The sequence below is a fragment of the Nyctereutes procyonoides genome, unplaced genomic scaffold (assembly GCF_905146905.1).
Source record: "Nyctereutes procyonoides isolate TBG_1078 unplaced genomic scaffold, NYPRO_anot_genome, whole genome shotgun sequence".
Taxonomy (NCBI): Eukaryota; Metazoa; Chordata; class Mammalia; order Carnivora; family Canidae; genus Nyctereutes; species Nyctereutes procyonoides.
Window position 1 is genome coordinate 20,859,944 of NW_026575140.1, and position 23,600 is coordinate 20,883,543.

General features: G+C 50.8%; 1 protein-coding gene across 1 annotated transcript; it reads right to left on the reverse strand.

Moving 5' to 3' along the window:
* Positions 1-6,967: 6,967 nt before the first annotated feature.
* KCNG4 (potassium voltage-gated channel modifier subfamily G member 4) lies at positions 6,968-20,913 on the reverse strand. Its single transcript, XM_055306763.1, has 4 exons — positions 20,856-20,913; positions 20,185-20,391; positions 18,445-19,207; positions 6,968-7,837 (listed from the first exon to the last, which is right to left on the reverse strand). Exons 3-4 carry the CDS (start codon positions 19,192-19,194, stop codon positions 7,067-7,069), a joined length of 1,521 nt encoding a protein of 506 aa, XP_055162738.1. The 5' UTR covers positions 19,195-19,207; positions 20,185-20,391; positions 20,856-20,913; the 3' UTR covers positions 6,968-7,066.
* Positions 20,914-23,600: the final 2,687 nt, after the last annotated feature.

A 23,600-nucleotide genomic window follows, 5' to 3' on the forward strand; every position in this document is an offset into this window, starting at 1 on the left:
ACCCTATGCCAGCACTTCCTGGGGTCACCTCCCAGATAAAGGGTTTGCACATCCTCAATGAGGGGCACGGTGCCCTTGGATGTGACACCCTGAGAGGGACACCAGCACATGGATGCCAAGGCTGGCTGGGGGTGCAGAGCCTCAGTCTGGGCATGCAGAGATACGGGACAGACACAAAGTGAGGCACATTCTATTAGAAAGGAAGGGCTATATTCATCCCAGACTTCGGCGTCAGAAATTCCACAGAAGGCTGTGGGAACAGTCCAGATTACGGGAAGCTAAAGAGATAGACCACATAAATGCCTTCTCCAGTCAATGCTGGACCTGTCCTGCTGAGGGAAAAGCCGTAAAGGTTATTATTTTGTCAACTGACAAAATTGGAACGGACAATAGGTTAGATTAAAATATTGTGCCGAAGTTAAATGTCCTGATGTTGGTAACTGAGAATATCCTTGTTCTTAGGAGGGAGAACCCCCCCCCACCTCCCGAATATTCCAGGTCTCTTTGGCTCTCCACCTTAAAATGAAAGAGGTGATTTACCTTCGGGCTTCCCCTCCCTTTATTTTTTGGGTGAATCATGGATTCCTTTGAGAATCCAAGAAATCACTTCACATTTCACACTCTGAAATGCATGTATGTACATGCTTTGTAGCTTGTCACCTCCAGAAGCTCACCGGCCATCTTGGAAACTCTCTGCTAAGAATTCTTGGACTGATGGTTTTCTGACAGACCTTCTAGTGCTACATTCTAAAGTTTTGTTTTTTTAAAAAAGATTTATTTATTTATTTGAGAGGGAGAGAGCGAGAGCAAGCGAGCACAAGCAGGGAGAGGGGTAGAGAGAGAAACCTGAAGCAGACTCCCTGCAGAATATGGAGCCCCAAGCGTGTGTGTGTGGGGCGGCTCCATCCCAGGACCCTGAGATCACAACCTGAGCTGAAGCCAACTGTAGGATGCTTAACGGACTGAGCCATCCAGGCGCCCCTACAATCTAAAGTTCTAAAAGGGTGTCCTTCTGTCTAAAATGAGTCTCTTGTAGATAGCAAATAGATGGGTCCTGCTTTTTTATCCAGTCTGAAACCCTGCGCCTTTTGATGGGGTCATTAAGCCCGTTCACGTTCAGAGTTACTATTGAGAGATACGAGTTTAGTGTCACCATGATATCTATTCAGTCCTTGTTTTTGTGGATTGTTCCCCTGAACTTCTTCTTAAAGGGGAATTTTAAGAGTCCCCCTTAAAATTTCTTGCAGAGCTGGTTTGGAGGTCACATATTCTTTCAGTTCCTGCCTGTCTTGGAAGCTCTTTATCTCTCCTTCCATTTTGAATGAGAGCCTTGCTGGATAAAGTATTCTTGGTTGCATGTTCTTCTCATTTAGGACCCTGAATATATCCTGCCAGCCCTTTCTGGCCTGCCAGGTCTCTGTGGAGAGGTCTGCTGTTACCCTAATATTCCTCCCCATGAAAGTCAGGGATTTCTTGTCTCTTGCTGCTTTAAGGAGAATGAAACTAGATCACTCTCTTTCACCATACACAAAGATAAACTAAAAATGGATGAAAGATCTAAATGTGAGACAAGATTCCATCAAAATCCTAGAGGAGAACACAGGCAACACCCTTTTTGAACTCAGCCACAGTAACTTCTTGCAAGATACATACACGAAGGCAAAAGAAACAAAAGCAAAAATGAACTATTGGGACTTCATCAAGATAAGAAGCTTTTGCACAGCAAAGGATACAGTCAACAAAACTCAAAGACAACCTACAGAATGGGAGAAGATATTTGCAAATGACGTATCAGATAAAGGGCTAGTTTCCAAGATCTATAAAGAACTTATTAAACTCAACACCAAAGAAAAAAACAATCCAATCATGAAATGGGCAAAGGACATGAAGAGAAATCTCACAGAGGAAGACATAGACATGGCCAACATGCACATGAGAAAATGCTCCGCATCACTTGCCATCAGGGAAATACAAATCCAAACCACAATGAGATACCACCTCACACCAGTGAGAACGGGGAAAATTAACAAGGCAGGAAACCACAAATGTTGGAGAGGATGCGGAGAAAAGGGAACCCTCTTACACTGTTGGTGGGAATGTGAACTGGTGCAGCCACTCTGGAAAACTGTGTGGAGGTTCCTCAAAGAATTAAAAATAGACCTGCCCTACGACCCAGCAATTACACTGTTGGGGATTTACCCCAAAGATTCAGATGCAATGAAACGCCGGGACACCTGCACCCCGATGTTTCTAGCAGCAATGTCCACAATAGCCAAACTGTGGAAGGAGCCTTGGTGTCCATCGAAAGATGAATGGATAAAGAAGATGTGTTTTATGTATACAATGGAATATTCCTCAGCCATTAGAAACGACAAGTACCCACCATTTGCTTCAACGTGGATGGAACTGGAGGGTATTATGCTGAGTGAAGTAAGTCAATCGGAGAAGGACAAACATTATATGTTCTCATTCATTTGGGGAATATGAATAATAGTGAAAGGGAATATGAGGGAAGGGAGAAGAAATGTGTGGGAAATATCAGAAAGGGAGACAGAACATAAAGACTCCTAACTCTGGGAAACGAACTAGGGGTGGTGGAAGGGGAGGAGGGTGGGGGGTGGGGGTGACTGGGTGCCGGGCACTGGGTGTTATTCTGTATGTTGGTAAATTGAACACCAATAAAAAATAAATAAAAAAAAAATAAAAGGGCTGTGATGTAGTCAACTTACTCTCAAATGGTCCAAAAAATCTACTATTTATATATAATAAAACAATAGTAAATGATAAAGCAAAGCAAATGGCAAAACATGCTTTAAAAAAAGAGGTGTATTCAGGTATTGCATATACGTACTGTTTTTGTTCTTGCAAATTTTTTGTTTGATGTTTCCCAAATAAAATGTTAAAAAATCAGTTGCCTAGTGCCTAGTAATCACTCAGGAAGTGCAGCCCATTATTCACGTATCAATATGAGGAAGAGTTATCGGCGTCCAGTGCCCCTGGTGAGAGGCAGGCACTGGCAGGCACAGCTGCTTAGCCAGGCACCTGCAGGCCTCAGGTTGGGGGCCAGGAGCCCAGGTGGGTGGGTAGGAACGAGGTGGGCAGCTGGTGGACAGAGATCTCAGTGACTTTCTATTCAAACTTGAACTACTTGATGATTTTTGCTAAGGGAGCAGTTCTGTGGACAGTCAGGGACTATGGTTTGTTTATTTTACCTTTCTCCTGGCGTCTTACCTGCCCCTCTGTGGCATAAATTGTTGCAGTGAAACTTGCTACCCAGAATCACATTCTGTCCAAGCCTGGAGGGACTTTCCTAACCACCTGGTCCAACCTCTCCATGGGATCAATGAGAAAAGGAAGGGCCAGTGGAATCAGTCACCATATCCACTGTGATATGACAAAGGAAGGGTGACAGCTTGTGCCGGAGATACCCCAGCACAACCCTGCTTACTCTACTCAGGGTAACACGGCAAAATTATATTCTTGTTGTACTCTTGTCTTGAATATTTTCTTTGAGGGCTTGTGCCCCCTTCAGAAGAGCCTAAGTGCTAAAGCATGGTACACGAGAAAGAGTATTCTGCTGGAAACCAGGATGCTTGGATTTAACGAAGTAAACTGGCTGTGTGGCCTTGGGCAGGTGGCTCTCCCTCTCTGAGCCTTGGTCCCTTCACCTTAAAATATGAGACTTGATTTACTTAGTAATTTCTTATCCTTTCATAGGGGCCATGGATTCCTTTGAGGATCTGATAAAAGTTGTTGGACTGGTTTTTGAAGCTATGCACTTTGAGATTCACATAATCTCCAGAGGGTCACAGACCCCCTCATGGAAGCTCCCTGCTTATATAGTATTCTGATGAGCTGTCCAGTTACCAGTTTCTCAAGTCCTATAAGCCTTCAAAATAGAGTCAGTGGGTGGAGCCCCCCCCCCCCCCTCCGGCACCAGGTTGAAGAATTAACCTATCCATCCCCAAGTCACTTCTTGGGCTCGACTCTGGTTAGAGACCAACATTTTAAAGTTATCCCGATGGTAGCCACACTTGGGGTGCGCACAGCATTAATGTATAGACTTGTTCAATCACTGTGTTGTACACCTGCAACTAATGTAACATTGTGTGTCAACTGCACTTCAATTAAAATAATAATAATAACAATAATAATAATAATAAAATGATCTCTGGGAGCTACATCTATGACACAAAATGAAATTGCTTGAAGAAAAGGGCCAGCTACCCTTTGCCTTTGGCTGGAAAATTTCAACCTTTGGCTGCACTCATGCCCATTGACCTCAGAGAAAACAAGCCCTTAAGGGACTGGCAAGACTCCTTTCAGCCAATGGGGAGGAAGAGACCACCTAGCAACTCGCTTGTCATCTCTATCCCATCCAATCAGCATGAAGGGAAGCTGGCTAGACAAATTCTACTTAGACCAGTCCCTGGGGCTATTACTGGGGAGAAAAAATAGAGCGTTTAATTAAGCCCCACATGTGAGCAATCAATTCCAATTTTCCACTTCTAATTTGGTAGAATTTCCACCGGGCATGTATTAAGATGCTGTAGGATCTTGTAACGTTGGAGATGGGCTTACCTAGGTTTCTTATAGTCCTGGCACCCTTTTGCTCAGATGGCTGGAATATAAACCAGAGGAGAATGGAGCTGCCTAGGTGGAAGCCATCACAGGATGGGCAGAGCTGCAGTGAGGCATTATTGCACACACACAGCACAGAAAAAAAGGCCTCCCAGGAGAAGAGGGAGGGCCGGGGATGGGGTCCGATGGGGCTCCCAGGCCTTCCACAGGCTGTCGAGGATTCTTCCTTGGTTCTGGAGGTGAGCTCTCCACCTCAATTCAAGGGGACCTGGCTAGAGGTGGGAGGATGTCTAGAAATTCTCACATCCTTTTCAAAATCATTCTTTTCAAATGTTTTACCTTGGGATGCAGAGCTCTCTGCCCACAAAGCAACCCCAAGGGTCTTGCCAGAGCCCCTGTCAGAAAAATCACAGATCTGGCCAAAGCCCCACACATGGCAGAGGGAAAGGAGTTACAGTCACAGAGAGTGAAAATCAGGGCCTGAGTGAGGACTCAGGTCACAAGTACCCCAAGCTCATGAGACTGTGCTAATCACTTCCTGGGGCAGATGGCACGGGGTAGGGATTTTACAGAGGGGCTTTCCTTGTGTGTGACCACCGTGCCACTCTGCAAAGAGCTTCCTTGGTGAAATGTCAGTGTGGGAAGGACTGGGGCCGACCTGCAGATTTGGAGGGTCTGGAGGGATGGAGGCATCTACCCCCTCAGCTGGGAGGGTTCCCAGAAGGGAATGAGGGCTACCCTCGAGATGAGGCTAGCTTGCAGCCAGATGCTTGTACAGGATGCTGCCCTGGGCCAGAGCCGGCGTGGTGCCTGGTGTTGCAGTCAGAGGAAGGCAGGTGCCTGGCACATGGTGGGCCTGCACTAAACGCCAGCAGAATGAATGAAGAGCAGGCAAGCTGTCTCCGATGATGAAACACTGACGTGCTTACACACAGATGACATTGGATCCACCCATCCCTGACAACCTCACCACCACCATTCCATGTGGTGCATGTCCAGTGCGCATTCTGCAGTGGGTTTCCAGCCAACTGTAAAGTGCACAGCTGTGTCATTCAAGGAAGGTGCCGTCGAGGCCTCCCCCAGAAAATAAGCGACACCAGGACTTGGCACTCCTCGCACAACTAATAATTAGAGGAAGGAGGTCCTCAGAACCTGTCTGAGCCACTTGGTCATTCTCTGCCCCACGCTGGTCTTCCTGCACGCTGCCTAACCGTCTTCATCCACACCTGCTGTGTAGCCACATCACTGCTTCCTCCAGCATCTACCAGAAAGCCCAGATCCTCTGCTCAGTCCTCACAGCCTACCACCTTCCCATTCCCACCCCCTCCCAACTTTAGCTCCCAGAACATTCCTCCTCATTCAACCCCTCCTGGGTCTGGGTGAAGCTCTCTGTGAGCTGGTGGCTCAGGATTCATGGTTCTGGCCTCAGCACACACTGCTTTTAGCTTAAACAACTTGCTCCTGCCTCTGCTTCCTCCACTGGATGCAAAGGGCTGAATCTGTTTGTGAATGAATACCTAAATTGACAAACATACTTAAAGAAAAGCGGAGGAATTTACACTGGTCGTGCATGCTGGCAAGGGGCAGATCCTAAGGCTGCTCACATTTCTGCACTGAAGCTATACTGCATCTGCGGTGGGTGGCTGAGCTGAGGGTGGAAAGCCGAGGTCTCTTCAGGGCTGGAGGAACCAGCAGCAGGAATGGTTCTCTCCAGGGACAATGCAGTGCCCTGCAAGAGTTAGCCTCTGTCAGGGCCAAGAGCTGGATAATTGGAGAATGTCCCAATAAGAGTCCAGTTGGCCAAGGAGGGCCTGCTGTGCTGGCAAGTGGCATGCCTGCCCAGGTCCCAGGCACATCAGGAGGAACGGCAGGCCACCAGCTCCCAATGTGGGGTTTAGCGCTGAGGCCAGTTCTGCCTTCTTGGCTAAAAGCTTCCAGAGCCGGGGAGGAGGCAGCGGCATTCGGGAAATGCCACTGGCAATGGTGAGTGGGGAGAGGACATATTGATCTCTGCTGGAACCTGCGATAGGGCTAGGTGGGGATATCTGATCAGAAGGGTTTGCAGTGACTGACCTCTCTGGTTCCTGTTGGTAGGGTGAGCCTGGAAAGAGAGCCTCGGGGGGAGGAATGGAGTTCTGTAGGCTCAGTTCTGTGCATCCAGAACCCAGCCTGGGGCGTGGAAGACTGCAGGGGAGGAAGAGGAGTGGAGGATGGCTGACCTAACAGAAAGAGCCAATGTGCTCAGCAAGGTGCAGAGAGGGGGGAAAAGGCAGGGAGCATCCATAATGATAGCCAGAATTGCCATGGCCGGTGGGGTCAAGAATCACAACAAGCAAACAGCTGTGGCCTTGAGCCCCTCCCAGCTTTGGGAGAGACCCTGGAGCTCTAGAAACATCCTACCAGATGGTCTACACCTGGTGTTCTCTAGCTGGGTCAGCCGAGGGCGCTGGGTTGCAGTCCTGCCCTTTTCATGGAGGGTTTTGAGTTAAATGTAGTTAGTGGGCAAGGTGGGGCCCTCTGGGACCAGGTCGTCGACGTCACCCAGGAGTTCGTGTTCACCGGCCGTGGCGGCGTGTTGCAGGTGGCGAAGGCGCGCTTGGAGTTGCTCCTGCTCCTTCTTGAGCTCCAGGTAGGAGTGTGAGAAGGTGTGGAAGATGGATGTGGCTGGGAAGGCCATGATGAGGATCCCACTCAGGATGCTGCTGAGGGCCACCATCTGGCCCGGCACGCTGCGCGGGACCATGTCTCCGTAGCCCACCGTGGTCATGGAGATGACGGCCCACCAGTAGGAGGCCGGGATGCTGGTGAACTCCAGGACCCGCCCGGACTCGTTCTCGGCCACATAGACCAGAGGGGAGAAGAGGGTGACGGCCACGCAGAGGAAGAGGAGGAGCAGGCCAAACTCGCGCGTGCAGCGGCGCACGGTGAGGCCCAGGCTCTGCAGCCCCAGCGAGTGGCGGGCCAGGCGCATCACGTAGAGGATGCGCAGCGCCCGCAGCACCCTCAGCGCCAGCCCCACCTTCTCCAGGTAGGAGCCCCCGCCTGGCCTCTCGCCATCCTCCCGGGGCTCGCCCGACACCGCCAGGGACACGTAGTACGGGGAGATGGCCAGGATGTCGATGATGTTCAGGGGGCCTTGGAAAAACTCGCACTTGTTCTGGGCCTGGACAAACCGCAGACAGAACTCCAGGGAAAACCAGGCCACGCAGACCGTCTCCACGATGAAAATATAGTAGCACTTCTGAGAGCACTCACCCTGGGGAGGCGATAAAATGCAGGATGAGAGTGGTGGGCGGCAGCGCTGGGAAGGGAGGAAGAAACCATGCCGAGAAGTGACTCCTTGTATCTGTAGTGACATCGACATCAGTATCAATACCATATATAGCTATATAGGTTCTATATAGATTCTATTTATACCATATAGTTTTTCTCTGTTTGTATATTATCTATCATCTCTCGATCTCAATTGAGCTCCGTGTGCTGTAGACTCTCAAAACCCCCTTTTTAGATAGCTCTCGAGTTGTGGCCGGGCACGTGGCCAGTCAGCTAGATCGGGGACCACCCTTTCCAGCCTCCCTTGCAGCAAAGTGTGGCCAAATAACAAAGAACCCACTCATGAAATGTGAACAGAAGTGATGTGTGCCACCTCCCATCCCAGGACTTAGGATGTTGGTGTGAGTTCCTACATACTGTTTCATTGTCAGCTGGGGCAACCCACATGGCCCTGCAAACCAGCCTAGAACCTACAGATTGGACCAATGCCCTAGGAGAGGATGGAGTGGGAAGTGGGATGGAGTGGAAACAATCTTGAGTCTCCAACTGAGAGCTGCTCACTCACTTCGATCCCTTTTTGCAAGAGAACTCAATATCTATTTTTTTAAATTTTATTTTTGGGAGGGGAGGGGCAGAGGGAGTAGGAGAGAGAATCTCAAGCTGACTCCACACCGAGCACAGAGCCAGATGCGGGGCTCCGTCTCACAACCCTGAGGTCATGATCTGAGCCGAAATCAAGAGTTGGGGCCCCAATATCTATTTTGTTTTCTTGTTGTCATTTTTTAAAAGATTTTATTTATTTATTTACAACAGACACAGAGAGAGAGGCAGTAAGAGACATAGGTAGAGGGAGAAGCAGGCTCTCTGCATGGAGCCCGATGCAGAACTCAATCCCAGGACCCCAGGATCACGACCTGAGCCAAAGGCAGATGCTCAACTACTGAGCCACCAGGTGCCCCCCACCCAACATCTATTTTGTTTAAAGCCATTCTATCTTGGGGCCTCTTTGTTATAGCAATTAGTGAAGCAAGGGGCTTCACTAATCTAAGCCCCTTTTGTGTTCCATGCATTGTTCTAGTGTTGTCACTTCTGCTACACATGATGTCATGAGCAGGCAATGTGATCCCATTTTATGCCGAGGACATGGTTCCAAGCAGTGAAATGACTTGCCTGAGCTCATGTACATAGTAGATGATCTCTCAGCCACTGTATGCTATTTTGTAACTTCCTTACCTACCATTCTTCATTCATTCATCCAACAAAAATGCATGGAGGGCTCATCTGTACTAGGCTCCGAGGCTCCGGGGGTAAGGTAGTAGAGAAGCAGATGTCAATTTTGGGAGGTTGGAGCCTGGTGGGGCAGAGAGGGCTCCGTTGTCCCTGGTACAGCCCTGTGATGGATGATTGCAACTATTCACACAGGGTCTGTTGCCCTCTGGAGATTGCAGCTAGGTGGGGGCTACTGTGGATTCACTGTTGCATCATTCATGCTCCCTGCCTGGCTCCTGGCTCCCAATAGAGTGTTCCATTGGCCCCTGTGCCACTTAAAGCATGGCCCTCGGACCAAAAGCATCAGCTTCCCTGGAGAGCTTGTAAGAAACACAGAATCGTGGGCCTCACCCCATCCCTAAGGAATCAAAACCTGGATCTTAACAATCTCTCAAGTGATTCATGTGCACATCAAAGTTCAAGGAGCTCTGGTCTGGCACAGTGGTTCTCAGCTTTGGCTGCATATTAGAATCATCTGGGGGCTTTGCAAAACCCCCTGATGTCCTGGTTAGGACCTCAGAATTTTAATTTAGTTGATTGAGGTTTGAATCTGTGCAGTAGAACTTTCCAGAAGTAATATATGTATACACACACACACACACACACACACATATGATGGATGAGTGAATGAATGACCAAAGCTAGTTGCCTGAGTGGAAAGTAAGATGTTGACAACTTCAGTTCTTTGGATTAAAAACCTCTGAAGTGGAAAAAGAAATTATTTCCACTGCCTGTGCCCACAGGAATACTGAATTGAAACGAAATGCTCTTTTTATGTCTAGCAGCTGGAGGAAGAGAGAAAATGGGGTGGTCTGTCCCCATCTCAATGTGCCTGTCTGTGTCTGTGACTCAGGTTCAAATCCCACACTTCCACTGACTGCAGATCCATTGCCTTCTCTGGACTTGTGGTTCTCTACACTGGGAGAAGTGTGGTGAATGGAAATGAGCACACAGAAGTGAGCAGGCTGTTGCACCTGCAGGCACACGATATACTGTGGCTATGTGTGCGAGATGATGCACAGGTTACAGATGATGCACTGTATCTCTCACTGTATCTACCACTGTAGCTATCCTTGTGAGATGATCCACTGGTTATGGGCACAGCCGGCCTGGTCAGTACAAGGGCAACAGTACCCTTCTCCTTTCCCTGGATTTTACAGGAAGGGGAAGAACTTCTTAAACACACAAGAGGTCTTTTCCCTGACCATCTAGGGTTTGCTTCAGAATTTGGGAGTGTGGGATGTCTGGGTGGCTCAGCGGTTGAGCTTCTGCCTTCAGCTCAGGGCATGATCCCGGGGTCCGGGGATCGAGTCCCACATTGGGCTCCCTGCGAGGAGCCTGCTTCTCCCTCTGCCAGTGTCTCTGCCTCTCTCTCTATATATCTCTCATGAATAAATAAATAAAATCTTAAAAAAAAAGAATCCTGGAGTGCCACAAGTTTTGGGACCTGACTCCCTAGTCTTGCTGCAGACTTGCTGTGTGACCTTGTAGTGGTCACTGCCTCTCTCTGTGCTTCAGTTTCCAGTGAAGAGGTTGGAACAGAACCAGTATTTCTCAAAGTGGATTTAGCACACCCTGCATCAGAATCCCCCAGAATGCTTGTTACAAATGCAGGTTCTTGGGCTCTCACCACAAAATCAAACCCTGGAGTGGGGCCCATGAATCTGCATTTTGGCAAGCCCTGCAGTTGACTCAATGGCATCTGGGAGTTTTTCAGACTCTGGGCCAGATTGCCCCTACAAGGCCACTGTTGTAACATTCTGGAAGTTTTCTCCTTGGCTTCAGGACTTCTGGTAGCCTGGGAAGAACCTTTCCAGACCATTGACTCAATAGCTCAAGAAGGTGACTCCTGAGAGGTGCACAGGCTTTGCGGGTGCTCCTCTGCCTCTGTGTGGGCATTTGGCTATTCAAGGCATGCACCACCCACCTCCCTCTGGCCTGGCCTGCCGGCCACCTCCCTGTACTGCAGCAAGCCCTCTGCTGCATCACCACCCTGTGCTGCTACTCTGCTCAAATCCTGAAACCACTCTCCCAGCACCAGTCCTCTGAGAAATGCCCCCTTCGAGGTGGGGATTTATGGGGCCTGAGCCAAGGAAATAATTCCTAGGCCAGCCACGTTTGGAGAAAAATAGGAGGGAAATCAAAAACTTTCTTTTTCTCTGAGGGAGCTTTTGGTTGTATTTTGTAGGTAGGGTGAACAACTAGTCCTGCATTTGTCCACATGCACATCTTTGTGCACATCTTTGCCCACATCTTTCCTGCTCTGAGCACAGAAAGTGCCAGGTCACCAGAGCCCCATGGTCCTGGGCAAACCAAGATGGATGTCACCTCCCTAAGAGGCCCCGCCACTGGTGGATAGAGGTCTGCTCTGATTGCTCCATGCAGCCAAGAGTGCGAGTCAGGTCTATGAAGACGAGAGGGTGAGCAATGCCACGCTGTGGGTGCTCTCACTTGCAGAGGAGGATGCGCTCTTCCATCTATGTGACAGTCAAGACAGTGGACAAAATCACTCAAACAGCGGCCACCTCTGTGTGGGGTAGGGATGGGCTCTGAGGGAACACGAGAGAGCTTTCCAGGCAAACAGGAATTTCCTATGTTAAACAGAAGGTGCGGATGATGCGGGCATATGCAGTTGTTCAGTTGTACAGCTAAGATCTATCCCTTTCACTGAGTGTACATCTTATAAGTAAAACTGAAGTGAATGGCAGTAATAATAAGTGATTGGGGTGGGGGAGGGAGTGGAGCAGGAAAGAACAAGAGTGACTCATGGTGGAAACTGAGTCATGGATCCTTGGGGGTTCAACATCATTCTGTTTACTTCATAAATGTCTCTCATTTTTGACCATGAAAAGCTAGAAAACCAATCAAGGTCAGAAATCAAAACTGAGAGATACCTGGGTGGCTCTGGTTGAGCATCTGCCTTCAGCTCAGGACGTGATCCCGGGGTTCCAGGATCAAGTCCCACATTGGGCTCCCTGCAGGGCGGCTTCTTCTCCCTCTGCCTATGTCTTTGCCTCTCTCTGTGTGTCCCTCATGAATAAATAAATAAAATCTTTTTAAAAAAAGAAATTAAAACCTCAATCAGATGCCACCACACTCACTAGGAAGGCTGGGAGCATAAGGACCAAATATTAAGTGTGGGTGAGTCTGTGGAGAAGCTAGAATGCCAAGCATTCGGGTGAGAATCTAAATGGTGCGGCAGCTGCGGGACACGGGGTGGTGGCTCCTCAGAAATTGGACACACGTCCATCAAGCTCCAGACCTTTGGTTTCAGCTCAGGTCACAATCTCAGCACAGAGTCTGCTTATGACTCTCCCTCTCCCTCTGCTCCTCTCCTGCTCTCTCTCTCTCTCAAAAATAAATACATGTTTAAAGAAAAAAAAAACGATAAACACGTGTTTGCTGTATGACTTGGCAATTCTACGCTTGGGTATTCCTTCAACACCAGAAGGAATTGAAAACATCCATCTACCCGAAAACCTGTCCACACATGTCCACAGCTGCTTTATCCACAGCAGCCAAAAGCAGAATCAAACACAAATACCCATCAGCTAATGAATGGATAACCAACCTGTGCTGTATCCACACAGTGGGATAATATTCAGCCCTAAAAAGGAAGCTCTGATACCTGCTACAGCATGGATGAATAACCCTTGGCTCAGTGAAGAGAGCCACATGCAAAAGAAAGCCACATTTACAGGAAATGTCCAGAAAAGGCAGAAGTATGCTGATGATTGCCGGGGGCCAAGGGGGCTCGGGAGAATGGGGAACACTGGGACAGAGGGCGCAGGGTTTCTTTGTGGGAGGATGAAAATGTTCTGGGACAGAAGAGATCATCCCCCAAGTATACCCTAAAAGCCCCTGATGTGTGCACTCTACAAGGGGACCTAGTAGGATACGGATTACGTCTTAATAAAAAAGAAGCCAGGGCCCGAGCCTGAGCTAGGCAGGTCGGTTGGTGAGGCACTGAGGGGCCCCACGACTTTGCCCTGAGCCTTTTCCAAAAGCTTGAGAACAGCCCTGGGGTCAGAGGACAGGCAGGGCTCTCCAAGGGCAGACCACTGTCGCTGGGGGCCCACATGGACAGGCTGCCCTGCAGATGATGCAGGTGCAGGAAGGGCCAGTTCCAGAAACACCATCTGGGAGGGACTTGGGGCCAGTCTTGACCTTGGAGCTTTCCTCACACCCTGGGGCCATGGAAGTAGGCCCGAATCAGCCACTTGCCACCCCCTGGTAGCTCAGCGCTTGTCCCTATCTCCTCAGCAGCTCAGGTCTTCTCCTTTCAGCCTGCGAATTCCTCTATCCATGCCCCGGCCTGTGGTCCAGAGTGGCTTCCTCACCCTGCTGACTCATTCCTCGGCCCGGCTCACCCTTTCCCTGGGAACCAGTTCTCTCTGTCCTCTCCCCACCCCCCCGGGGTCATGCTCCTTTCTGCCCCTCTCTTTCCTGCACCCCAGCTCTAGAATACAGGGGCTCTGGGAGCATGGGCCAGAGGGCAGATGGGGGTCGGGGTTGGGCACGGAGCCAGGGACACGTGATGAGGCAGGAAGAGCAGGTGAGCCACAGTGAGGCAGGAGGAGTAGGTCCTGTCCAGGGAGTGGGGAACTCTGCCTGCTGGTCCTGATATAGGGAGACGAAGCTGGAGGGGGAAGAAGAAAACCCAAAACCGAAAAGCCAGTTTAAGAAGAATCCCCTGGAGCAATCACCAAATGTCACCAAACACGGGGAAGCTACTGAGAGCGAGGCAGTTCTTTATGGAGCTGATTCATGATCTGAGAAAGTGGCAGGGGAGGAGAGCTGGCTCCAGCATGAGGCTTTCCGTGAAAGGGGAAGCGGTGGAAATGGCACCCCATGGGGTGACTTCGGTGACCCACCCAAGAAAGGGCATCGTTCCAGCGAGGGGCCCCTATAGTTCCACCTGGTGTTTAAAAAAATCTGTCTGCGTCCTCCTTTCCCCGGCCCTTAGCAAGATGTTGGAAGCACAGGCAGGAGGGAGAGCGCTTTGCGCCTCTGGGATCAGCGCGCATCTCCCACAGCAAGGTCCCTGAACGCCCCCAGCAAACCTCCAGGGCAGGACTAGAATCTAAAGTGGAGGAGAAACGAGCGAAGGCTGAGCTGGGGGTAGAGAGAGACTTGTGCCCATACTTGTCACCATTGGGTCTCGGGCACAGAGGAGGCCCTCGGGAAAGGTCTGCTGAACGCACGACTGAATGGACAATAAAACAGAGAAGACGTCTGAGCCACCGGCTGCTCACGTGGCTGGGAGAGGCTGATGGGCCAAGCGGACGGGCAGGTGGAGGAGCCGGAGGGGTGTGAGCTGAGTCCCCAAGGGGGTGTAAACGCAGCCAGGGGTGGCTCCCTGCTGGCGGGTGCGTGATGACTAGGACCGTTCGGTCCTCAGCACCGGGTTCTGAGTAGGTGAGGAAACAGAGGCACAGGACAAGACAGTGACTGGTCTCAGGGCGGAGCCAGGGCGCGGCAGTGCTGGGATCTGAACTCTGCCCGGAGGAGCTAGAGATCCTGGCTCCTCTCCCTGGCGCGCTAGCTACCGCCTAGCTGCTGGATCCGGGTAGCAGCAGGGAGGAAGGCACCGGTCAGGAGAGGCGGAGCAGGTGCTCCATCCAGAGGGAGGGAAGTGCCCTGACCAGCCCAGCTGTCCGGCCAGGGCCGTGGCCACATGGCAAGGGGGCTGGGGATGAATGACCAGCTTGATGGTCATGACCGAGGACACAGGCAGAGGGAAGCGTGGAGCCTCGGAGACCGTGGCAGTTGTCCCTGAATGATGGGATAAGCCAACTGTGGCCTGCAGCGACAGTGGAATATTACTGGGCCCTCAGAAGGATCTTCATCCTGTGCTGGCCCGGCCTGGTACAGTCTACGGCGCGGATGGGCTCTGAAAACACCACGCTGAGTGACAGAGGGGGTCACAGAAGGCCACAAGGGTGTGATTCCGTTTGCGTACAATGTCTGGAATAGAGAAATTCACGGAGGCGGGAGGCCCAGCGCTGGTTGCTGGGTGGGCGGGGAGGGATTGGGGAGTGAGTGCTAATGGGGATGGGGTTTTATTTTGGAGTAGCGGAAATGTTTTGGGATTTGATAGAGGTGGAGGCTGTAAAATATTGTAAATGTACCAAATGCTACTGGGCCGTCTAGTTTTGGGTGGTTAATATTACCTTATGTGATTTTCACCTCGATTAAAAACCAGGGACCGGGATGGCCAGCATAAGTGCTCCAGGAAGGTAGGAAATGTATCTTATTGTCTCCAGCGCCTAGAAGAGCATCATTTGTAGGCACTCAATAGCTTGCTGAAGGAAGGGAAGGGGGGACGTTGTGATATCCTGTTGACCAGGACCTAACGAGTGAATACTAATGGGACTGATGTTTATTAAATGCCTCTCACGCATCAGCATTGTTCCCACCGCTGTGTGCAAATCACTCTGAATCCTCATCATAATCCCATGGGGGGAGGGCCGGGAGCATCCCCATTTTACAGATGACCAAACAGGCTCATGGAGGCTAAGGGACTCCCCCGAGATCACTGAGTTCATGAGTCGTGAGGCCACGATTCAAACCCAGAGGACCTGCACTCTGAACCATCCTGCTGGACAGGGCCGTGCTTCTCAAACCCCAGCGGCCTCAGAATGCCAAATGCTGCGGAGCTGAGCATCCAGACCAGAGGTAGAGCAGCCCAGCCCTGAAAGTCAGTGTTGTGTGACCCTAAGGAGTCAGATTTCAGAACCAGCTGGTAGATGAGCTCAATCCTGGCTCACATAACTAACTGAGCTTTAGAAAAGGATAAATGAAAAAAAAAAAAAAAAAAAAAGAAAAGAAAAAGAAAAAAGAAAAGGATAAATGTTGCCCAAGCCTCAATTTACTCATCTGTAAAATGGAGGTGGTAGTAATACCTATTTCTTGAAATGTTGTTCAAAGATTAAGTCCATTGATCCCATGCCAGCCTCATGGAGGCCACATAAATAAGCACCGGTGCTTTCCTCCCTTTTGGGTTGAGCTCTTCCAAGGAAAGTGGGAAAAGCTGGATGCACCTGGGAGGTGCCTAGGCACGTGGCATGGTCCTTGTTGTCTACAGGGCCTCCTCCCTCTTCTTTTGTAATTTACCAACCTTGAGTGTAGACCCAACTGCCAAGTTTACTCCATGGGAGGTCACTGGAAAAAGACAGAAGGAAAAGCAAAACGAAAGCTGCCTCTGCCACCCAGCACGACACTGTGTCTGATGGAGGAGGTCTGTGGGTCCCAGTCCTGACGTGTCTCTCGACCCCTGTGGTGTTACTTCATCTGAACAGATGGATGCTGCTAGGCCCCCAGGACGATGTGGCCCCCAGGCCTCCTGGCAGGGCCTGCCCCCAGAAGCAGCTGGCCAGCTGAACATCCCTGAGGGCAAATACGAAATATCGGACAAGCTTGGTGCTAGAGAGAACATTATCTTTTTATGTAAATGTAAGGCAGTCTTGGGGAAAAAAAAAAAAAAAAGACCGCCTCCCCAGCCTCCTGGTTCTTTAAATCACCATCTAAACAGGGAAACACACTTTTTTTGAGGATAGCACCTCCCAGCCTCTCTCCAGGGAGCAAGCACACACAGAGGTGGTTTCCACAAGGTGAAAGCGCAGACGGGGACCCGGGCCATGGGCATCACCTCCTTTTATCCCAGGAGCTCCTGAGCCCAGACTGGGGCCTGCTGGGCCTGCGGGCCTCCCAGTGACCTCTGATTTGATCTCCAGAGTCCCCAGTCAACAAAGCCTAGGTTCAAACCTTGGGTAATTTTCAGAGTATTAGGCTTTGAAAAGACCTTGTCCCTCTGCACGTTCTAAATCCTGGCTTCTGGGAAATCCCTGAGGAACAGGTTGATAGAAATCTAGGGGTCCTTCCTCAGCAGCTGAGATCAAGGGCGTCCTTCTGGGGACGGGGGACAGAGGCCACTTATTTTGTCCTAATTTTTTACTGCAGTGTCCAAGTGTAAATATTTCTGCGAACGAGCAGGCTCTTAAATCACATGATTTGGTGCCAAAGAATAAAACAATGTCTGTGTTTGGAGCTATAGTCCTCCCCCGGGGTGGGGTGGGGGAGCTGAAAGTCAAACGTTTTGGTTGGTTTGCTGTAGGACAAAACATTTATAGGTTGCACAAGATACCTGTTATTCCCACACATATTTATTGAGAGCCTACCCTGTGCCAGCCAGGATCTGGTTCTCCATTTAAATCCTTTCTTTCTGGAAAGTTCTCCAGATTCTACTATATTGCCCTGGGCTATATCTTCAAGGGAAGGGAACTTCCCTTAAATTGTCAACTGACAATTATGGGCCATCCACAGGGTTAATTCATCATATATATGTGTTCTTTTTATCAGTTCCCTCCATCTACTGTAATGTAAGTTCCGTAATTAGGGTGAGGGGGAACCATGGAGGAATGTAGAGCAGGACAGGAGCAACATTTTCAATTAGGAAACAAATCCAGTTCTGAGTTTCAAGCTCTCTAATAAACTTCCCAATGAAATGTTAAGATCATATGTCATTTCTCAGACTACTTGGCCCCTGGGGAATCTCCTACAAGTTCCTGGAAAAAGAGAGCAAGAATGGGCAGGAAAACCTATTTTGCTGTTGCTTCCTGGGGCACAGTAACTTAGAAGTTAACTCATCCTTGAGTTCCCCCCATCCAGTGAGACTGACTGGGAAGCTCAGGACCCACGTAACAAGCAGGTAAACTGAGAGCCAAGAATCTTGGTTCTGTAACTCCAAGAAAAAAGCTAAAGGCCCGGTGCCTCGCTTTCTCCACCTGAATGTGGAGCTGGGATGCCCACCACATTGGCTCAAGAAGGCAGGGATTGGGCCAGGGACAGTACATGGCACAGAGTAGCCGCTCAGCAAACACGTGGTAAGTGTGTGGAGTGTGTGAACCCTCACAGCGATGGTTCCCCGTTTTGCGGAGGATGAAACCAAGGTTCAGGGGGTTGAAGCAATTTGCCTGTGGTCCACAGAGCCGGGAGAGGCAAGCCGGGCCTGCCTGGCCTGCGAACACCATGGGGGGGCTTGTGAATACCGTGCCCACTATGGGGCAAAGCCACCTCATGACTTTTGTGGGCCCTTGGCACTCCATGAGCCTTTTCCTCCAATATAATAATAATAATAATAATAAATAATAATTAACATTAAAAATGATCTTTCACAACTGCATTGGTCTAAAAATGCATCCAATCCACATTAGATGATAATCTCTTTTTCTGTTGTTTTTAAAGATACTTAGACATTTTCACGGGCCCCTAAGTCCCGTGGGCACTGGGCCCAATGCCCGGTGGTCAGGGGCCACTCACCTTGTCTTCCTCGGCCCTCAGGTCGGGCATGGTGCTGACACACAGGCTGACCGCTGTGGTGGCCACAAAGAGGATGGACAGACAAGCAAAGACCTTGCCGGGGAGCCCGGAGTGCGGGTTTTCCACGGTCTCCCGCAGCCAGTGCATGAAGACCCCCCAGCGAGAGGGGTCCCCCGAGGGGCGCCTGGCCTCCTGCTGCAGGTGCAGCGTCTCCTGCTGGCGCAGCTCGGCCAGCTCCTCCAGCTTCCTGAGCAGCTCGCGCAGGCAGCATTTCTCCAGGTGGGCCTCCTCGATGCCCCAGTAGGCCAGCTCTTCCCGGAAGGACAGCACGCACGTCCCCCGCAGCAGGGCCAGCCGGCCGGCCGCCAGGAAGCTCACGATCATGCCGAACGCACTGGGGCTCCGGTCAAAGAAGAACTCCTGGTTGTCCTCGTCGTAATCATCGCAGAGCTGTGAGATCTCCTCGTGGTTGCGGCACAACCTGAGTTTGCTCAGGCGGCTCAGCGGAAAGTCGTCCAGGGTGCTCCAGGGGAGGACGTACCGCCTGCCCCCGACGTTGACCAGGATCTCCTTCTTCAGGTCCGCGGCCGGGGAGGCGTCCAGGGCGCCCACCTGGCGGGCCCTGCGGTAGTAAAGGCCCTTGGCGGGGGGCGGGTGCAGGGGGCCAGGCAGGAGCGGACTCAGGGGGCTGCAGGAGGCCCGGTGGCCATGCCCGGGAGGCAGCCCCCTGGCTCTGAAGGGCATGGGCATCGCTGGAGATGTTCTGCAAGACAACGGGGAGAAATCAGTCTCGGGCCAGGACACTGCCTCCTGTTACCTTTGCTGCCGCTGCTTCACGGGTTTATTGAGCACCTCTTACACACCTGGGATCTACCTGTGAACAAAAGGAGATGATGGCATCCCTTCCCCGGTCAGAGCTGTGCCACTTCCAGGCTCTGCAGTCTTGGGCATGTGGCTTAACCTCTCTGAGCTCAGCTTCATTCATGCCAATGACAAGTCTGGTACCAAACTTACAAGGCACAGTTGGTAAAATAGAGCTTAAAAAGTGTTTCTTGACTTCACCGCTGGGTTCTGATCCCTTAGGGACTGCCGGCCCGGGCGGATTACTCAGCCTCCGTGAGTCATCCCTACAGGCTGGGGTAGTTTGAGGACCCATCTCCCTGGGCACGGGGAGGGTTACGTGCAATAATATACATGAGGCGCTTCTTCGGAACACTTCTAGAACACTTCTCAGATGCCAGGCACCAATCTACCTGCTTCCTCTATATTAACTCACCGCAACAACAACGTGACATAAACATTAGTATGCTCATTTCACAGATGAGGAAACTGAGGCACCGAAAGGTAAAGTAATGAGGAATGTGACAGTGCTTGGCAGAGTGTCTGCCCCCTAGGAGCAGCTCCACAATGACCTTATTTGCTTCCTCGGACTTTGCTATCAATGACAGCTCTGCTCCACGTTCTTGGAGCGCTGGCCGTAGCCACCCTTGCCATGAATCCCTAAGCCAGTGACTCCCCCTCTCTGGACCTTGGTCTTGTTATCTGCAAAGTGAAGGGGCCTCTAATGCTCTCTCCATTTCAGACTTATTTGAGGCACTTGACTAGAATAAGGGTTTTAGATGTAGCCCGTGCATTTAAAAAAAAAAATCTCCAAAACCTCTGTCATCCTCGGCCCCCTGCAACCATTTCCTACACTCTTCATTCGGGTCAGAGCTGTTTCCAGAGCATCTATAACCTTACATTCCAATATGCACTCCAATCAAGAGAAGAACTCGACAGCTGAATGGAAATAAAAGTTCCTCTCAATTTCAGAGCCAGTTGGATTCCGGCAGGCAGCGAAGAGTTGAATCACAGCCCGAGCATTTCACACTCGCTCACCACGCAGTGTTCTGTTACTCTGCATGCATTACTTCCTTTACAACGTATGGCCAGAGGAAGATGAGCAGCCTGCAGAGAGAAAAGACTGTTTTGAAATCTGGGGAGTCCCTCCCGAGCATTCTCATTTTCCGAGTGCAAAGCCCCAGACTCAGGGAGCTGAAGTGACTTGTCCAAGGTCACGCAGTGAATCCAAATCCAACCCTGGACTCTGTCTCCCAGCCTGGGGCTCTTTCTAGAACACTGCCCCCACCACCACTACCAAAAATAAATAAACACAATAAATAGAAGAAGAAGAAGAAGAAGAAGAAGAAGAAGAAGAAGAAGAAAAGAAAAAACCTGCCCTGTCTGCATTCACTGTGCAGACCCAACTTTGCCATCCACGGCCCCCCGAAACAGCAGGTGCACAAAACTCCGTCCAGAGCCCAGGAAAGGGATTCGTTCAAAACAGAGCTTTGGACAAGGATGGTAACAGTGTCCTGCAAACCCCCAGCCCTGCAGCAAACACTAACTTCCTCCCCTGAAGTTTAACTCACCTTCTCGTCTCAGGGAACCTTTTCCAGCTGTTTCTCTGCCGGGCGAGGGGAGCCCGTGTCTCAGTGGCCGGAGAAGAGACAGGTTCGTGGTGGAGATGAAGGAGAAGAAAAGAAAAATTCTGAACACGGCAGTTTCTGGCAGAGTTAGTTTCCAACCTTTCTTGCCTTGCCTCTTCCCGAAAGCAGAGGTACATTCATTCTGCATCTCTCTCCAGCAGCCACAGCACGGCCCCCGGGCAGTGGGCTGGGGTTTTTACAAGGACCCCGAAGCCCGTTCCCCCGTGAGAGGTGAGAGTCCAAGGGGTTCATGCTGGGAAGGCGCCAGCCAGCTGTCCTGCTTCAGCAGTGGGCTCTGCGCTCCAAGCCCCACAGGGACAGCCAGTGTGGTCCTGCAAGAGAAGCGGGGGCGGGGGGGGGGATGGCTTAGAAATAATCTCTCCATCACCAGGCTGCCGGGAGCAGCAGCAGCCGCGCGGCTCTGCCAACTGCCTGGGAGGCAAGGAGAGCTGTCCTTCCCTCCCCTCCAAGGAGGAGCATAACTCAGAAGAAGCAGAGGGCGACTTGGAGCAGAGAGCCGGGGCATCTGCAGCTACCTGTCCCCGCACCCTGGAGGCTCTGGGGGTTGCTGATGATGTGGAGGTGCTCGGGTAAAGGCTGCCGGGGGGACTCTCCTGCTTCTCACCAGCCCAGGGACAGGTTCAGCCAGAGAAGCCTGGCATCCGAGTGCCGGGTGGGAGCTCCAGAGGCTGTGTGCTGGACTAGGAGGAGGGGTGAGTGTGGAGTCATGCACGCCCAGGTCCCCTGCTCCCTGGTGAATAGCCAGGTGATCTTGGGCAGGTGACTTAGTGCCTCTGAGCCTCAGTTTCCTTGTTTGTAAAACATATGGAAATGGTTCAGAGAGGTCACATCAGAAGCCACGGAAGAGGCTTCTGCTGTGGGTTTGGCTTCCTGGTTTGGCTTCCCGGAGGAGGAGGCCCAATTCCAGGACCTGGGTCCTAGCCTCAGCTCTGCACCACCGTGCTGTGTGTCCTTGGTCATTCCCTTCACCTCTCTGGGCCTCAGTTTTCTCAGTGGTCAGATGAGGACAGTCGAAGCCGTGATGGTGCAGACTGCAAAGCCATCTTCCCCTGTAGGTGCTCGATGTACATTGGCTCTTCTTAATTTTCTTAAGAGGTTCTGGGGCCCAGTCTCTTGGCTTCCGAAGGTGAGTTATTATCAGTTCCGTTTTGCAGATGAGGCCGGGAGGTCCAGGCAAGAGATTTGCTCAAGGTCACCTTGCCAGTTGGAATCTGCATACGAAAGAGACTTTGAGTTCGACCCGGGGGTGGGACTCCCTGCCTCAGTGTGGCAGCTCCTCTCTGACTGGTCTCCTGTAGTGAGTGTCTGAGTGTGACTCCAAAAATACCAGGACCCCACATGGCCCAGGCTTCACCCTCTGGACACTGAGGGAGACCGCAGGGCACCTGTTAGTGATGGAAATGCTCTACACCCTTCCCCAGACTCCCCAGTTCTCTCAGACTCCAGGGCTCCTCCAACACTTCTCATAAACCAGACTCCAAAATGACCTTTCCAGCTCATGCTGGATTTCCCCCCTTCTCTCTCTCCCTGTCTCCCTACCTCCCCTGTTTATTATTGATCCCACCTTAACCTCTGGCTAATTGTCCCAGCCTCTCAGTCAGTCCTCTTTGCATCTGGAGTGCGTGGGTTCAAATCAAGAATTTATTTATTAATTTGTTTTAAAGATTTTATTTATTCTTTCATGAAAGACAGGACCCCAGGATCACGACCTGAGGCAAAGGCACAGTTCAACCTCTGAGCCACCTAGGCGTCCCAAATCAAGAATTTAATTAATTAATTAATTAATTAATTAATTAATTTTTAGTGAAGGAGAGGGGGAGAGAGGAGAAAAAGAGAGAAGAGGCAGAGTGACAGGGAGAGAGAGAATCTGAATCTGTCTTCATACCCAGTGCACAGCCTGACAGGGGGCTTGATTTCATGACCCTAAGATCACGACCTGAGCCAAAATCAAGAATCAGATGCTTAACTGATGGGGCCACCCAAGTGCCCCTAAATCAAGAATTTAACACTTCCCTGCTGGGTGAACTTGAGTAAATTTTTTACCTCTCTGTGCTTCAATTTCCTCATCTATGAAATGAAAACAATAGCCCCCACCTATTGATTTGTTGTGAGGACCGAACAAGTGAATTTTCACTTGTAAGTCTCTTATAAGAGCACCCGGTGTGAAGGAAGTCCCATTTAAATTTTTGCTGTTATTCTGAGTATTATCTTAACTTCTGCCCAAGTCGCACAAGAAAGAGTTTACAAGTTTTACAAGAGTTACAAGAGTTTACAAAGTTTTGACCGCCATTAAGAAGTTTTTAAAAAAGAGAGACAGAAAGGGATTGCTCTGATACAAGCCCCTCATATCTCAGAGAGGAGACGAGGGGATCATTGTCAGAGCTCTCACGGCCAGTCAGTGGCAGAGCCAGGCTGAGTTAGGACTCATGGTCCAGTGCTCTTTCCATAGCCCCAGTGCTGTCGCTTTGCCAAGGCTGGAGGACCTTTGATTGTAGCCTGGTATCCAAGCCCACCAGGCCCTGCCCAGACCACTAGCAGAGTTCCTCCACGTGGCTTGGAAAGTTCCAAACATCTTTTAAGGTAATGCTACTGCCTTCCTGTTCCCGGATCCCTCCGTTTCATGTGACCAGGGAAGGTGGCCTGGCCCGGCCTCTCCAGCAGGTCTTG

What these genes read in the sequence shown, in the direction of transcription:
- KCNG4 (XM_055306763.1), bottom strand. Translation starts at nt 19,194, where the DNA reads ATGCCCATGCCCTTCAGAGCCAGGGGGCTGCCTCCCGGGCATGGCCAC. An exon ending in TGAGGGCCGAGGAAGACAAG is followed by an intron (nt 7,838 to 18,444) that starts GTGAGTGGCCCC and finishes TCGCCTCCCCAG; the next exon opens with GGTGAGTGCTCTCAGAAGTG.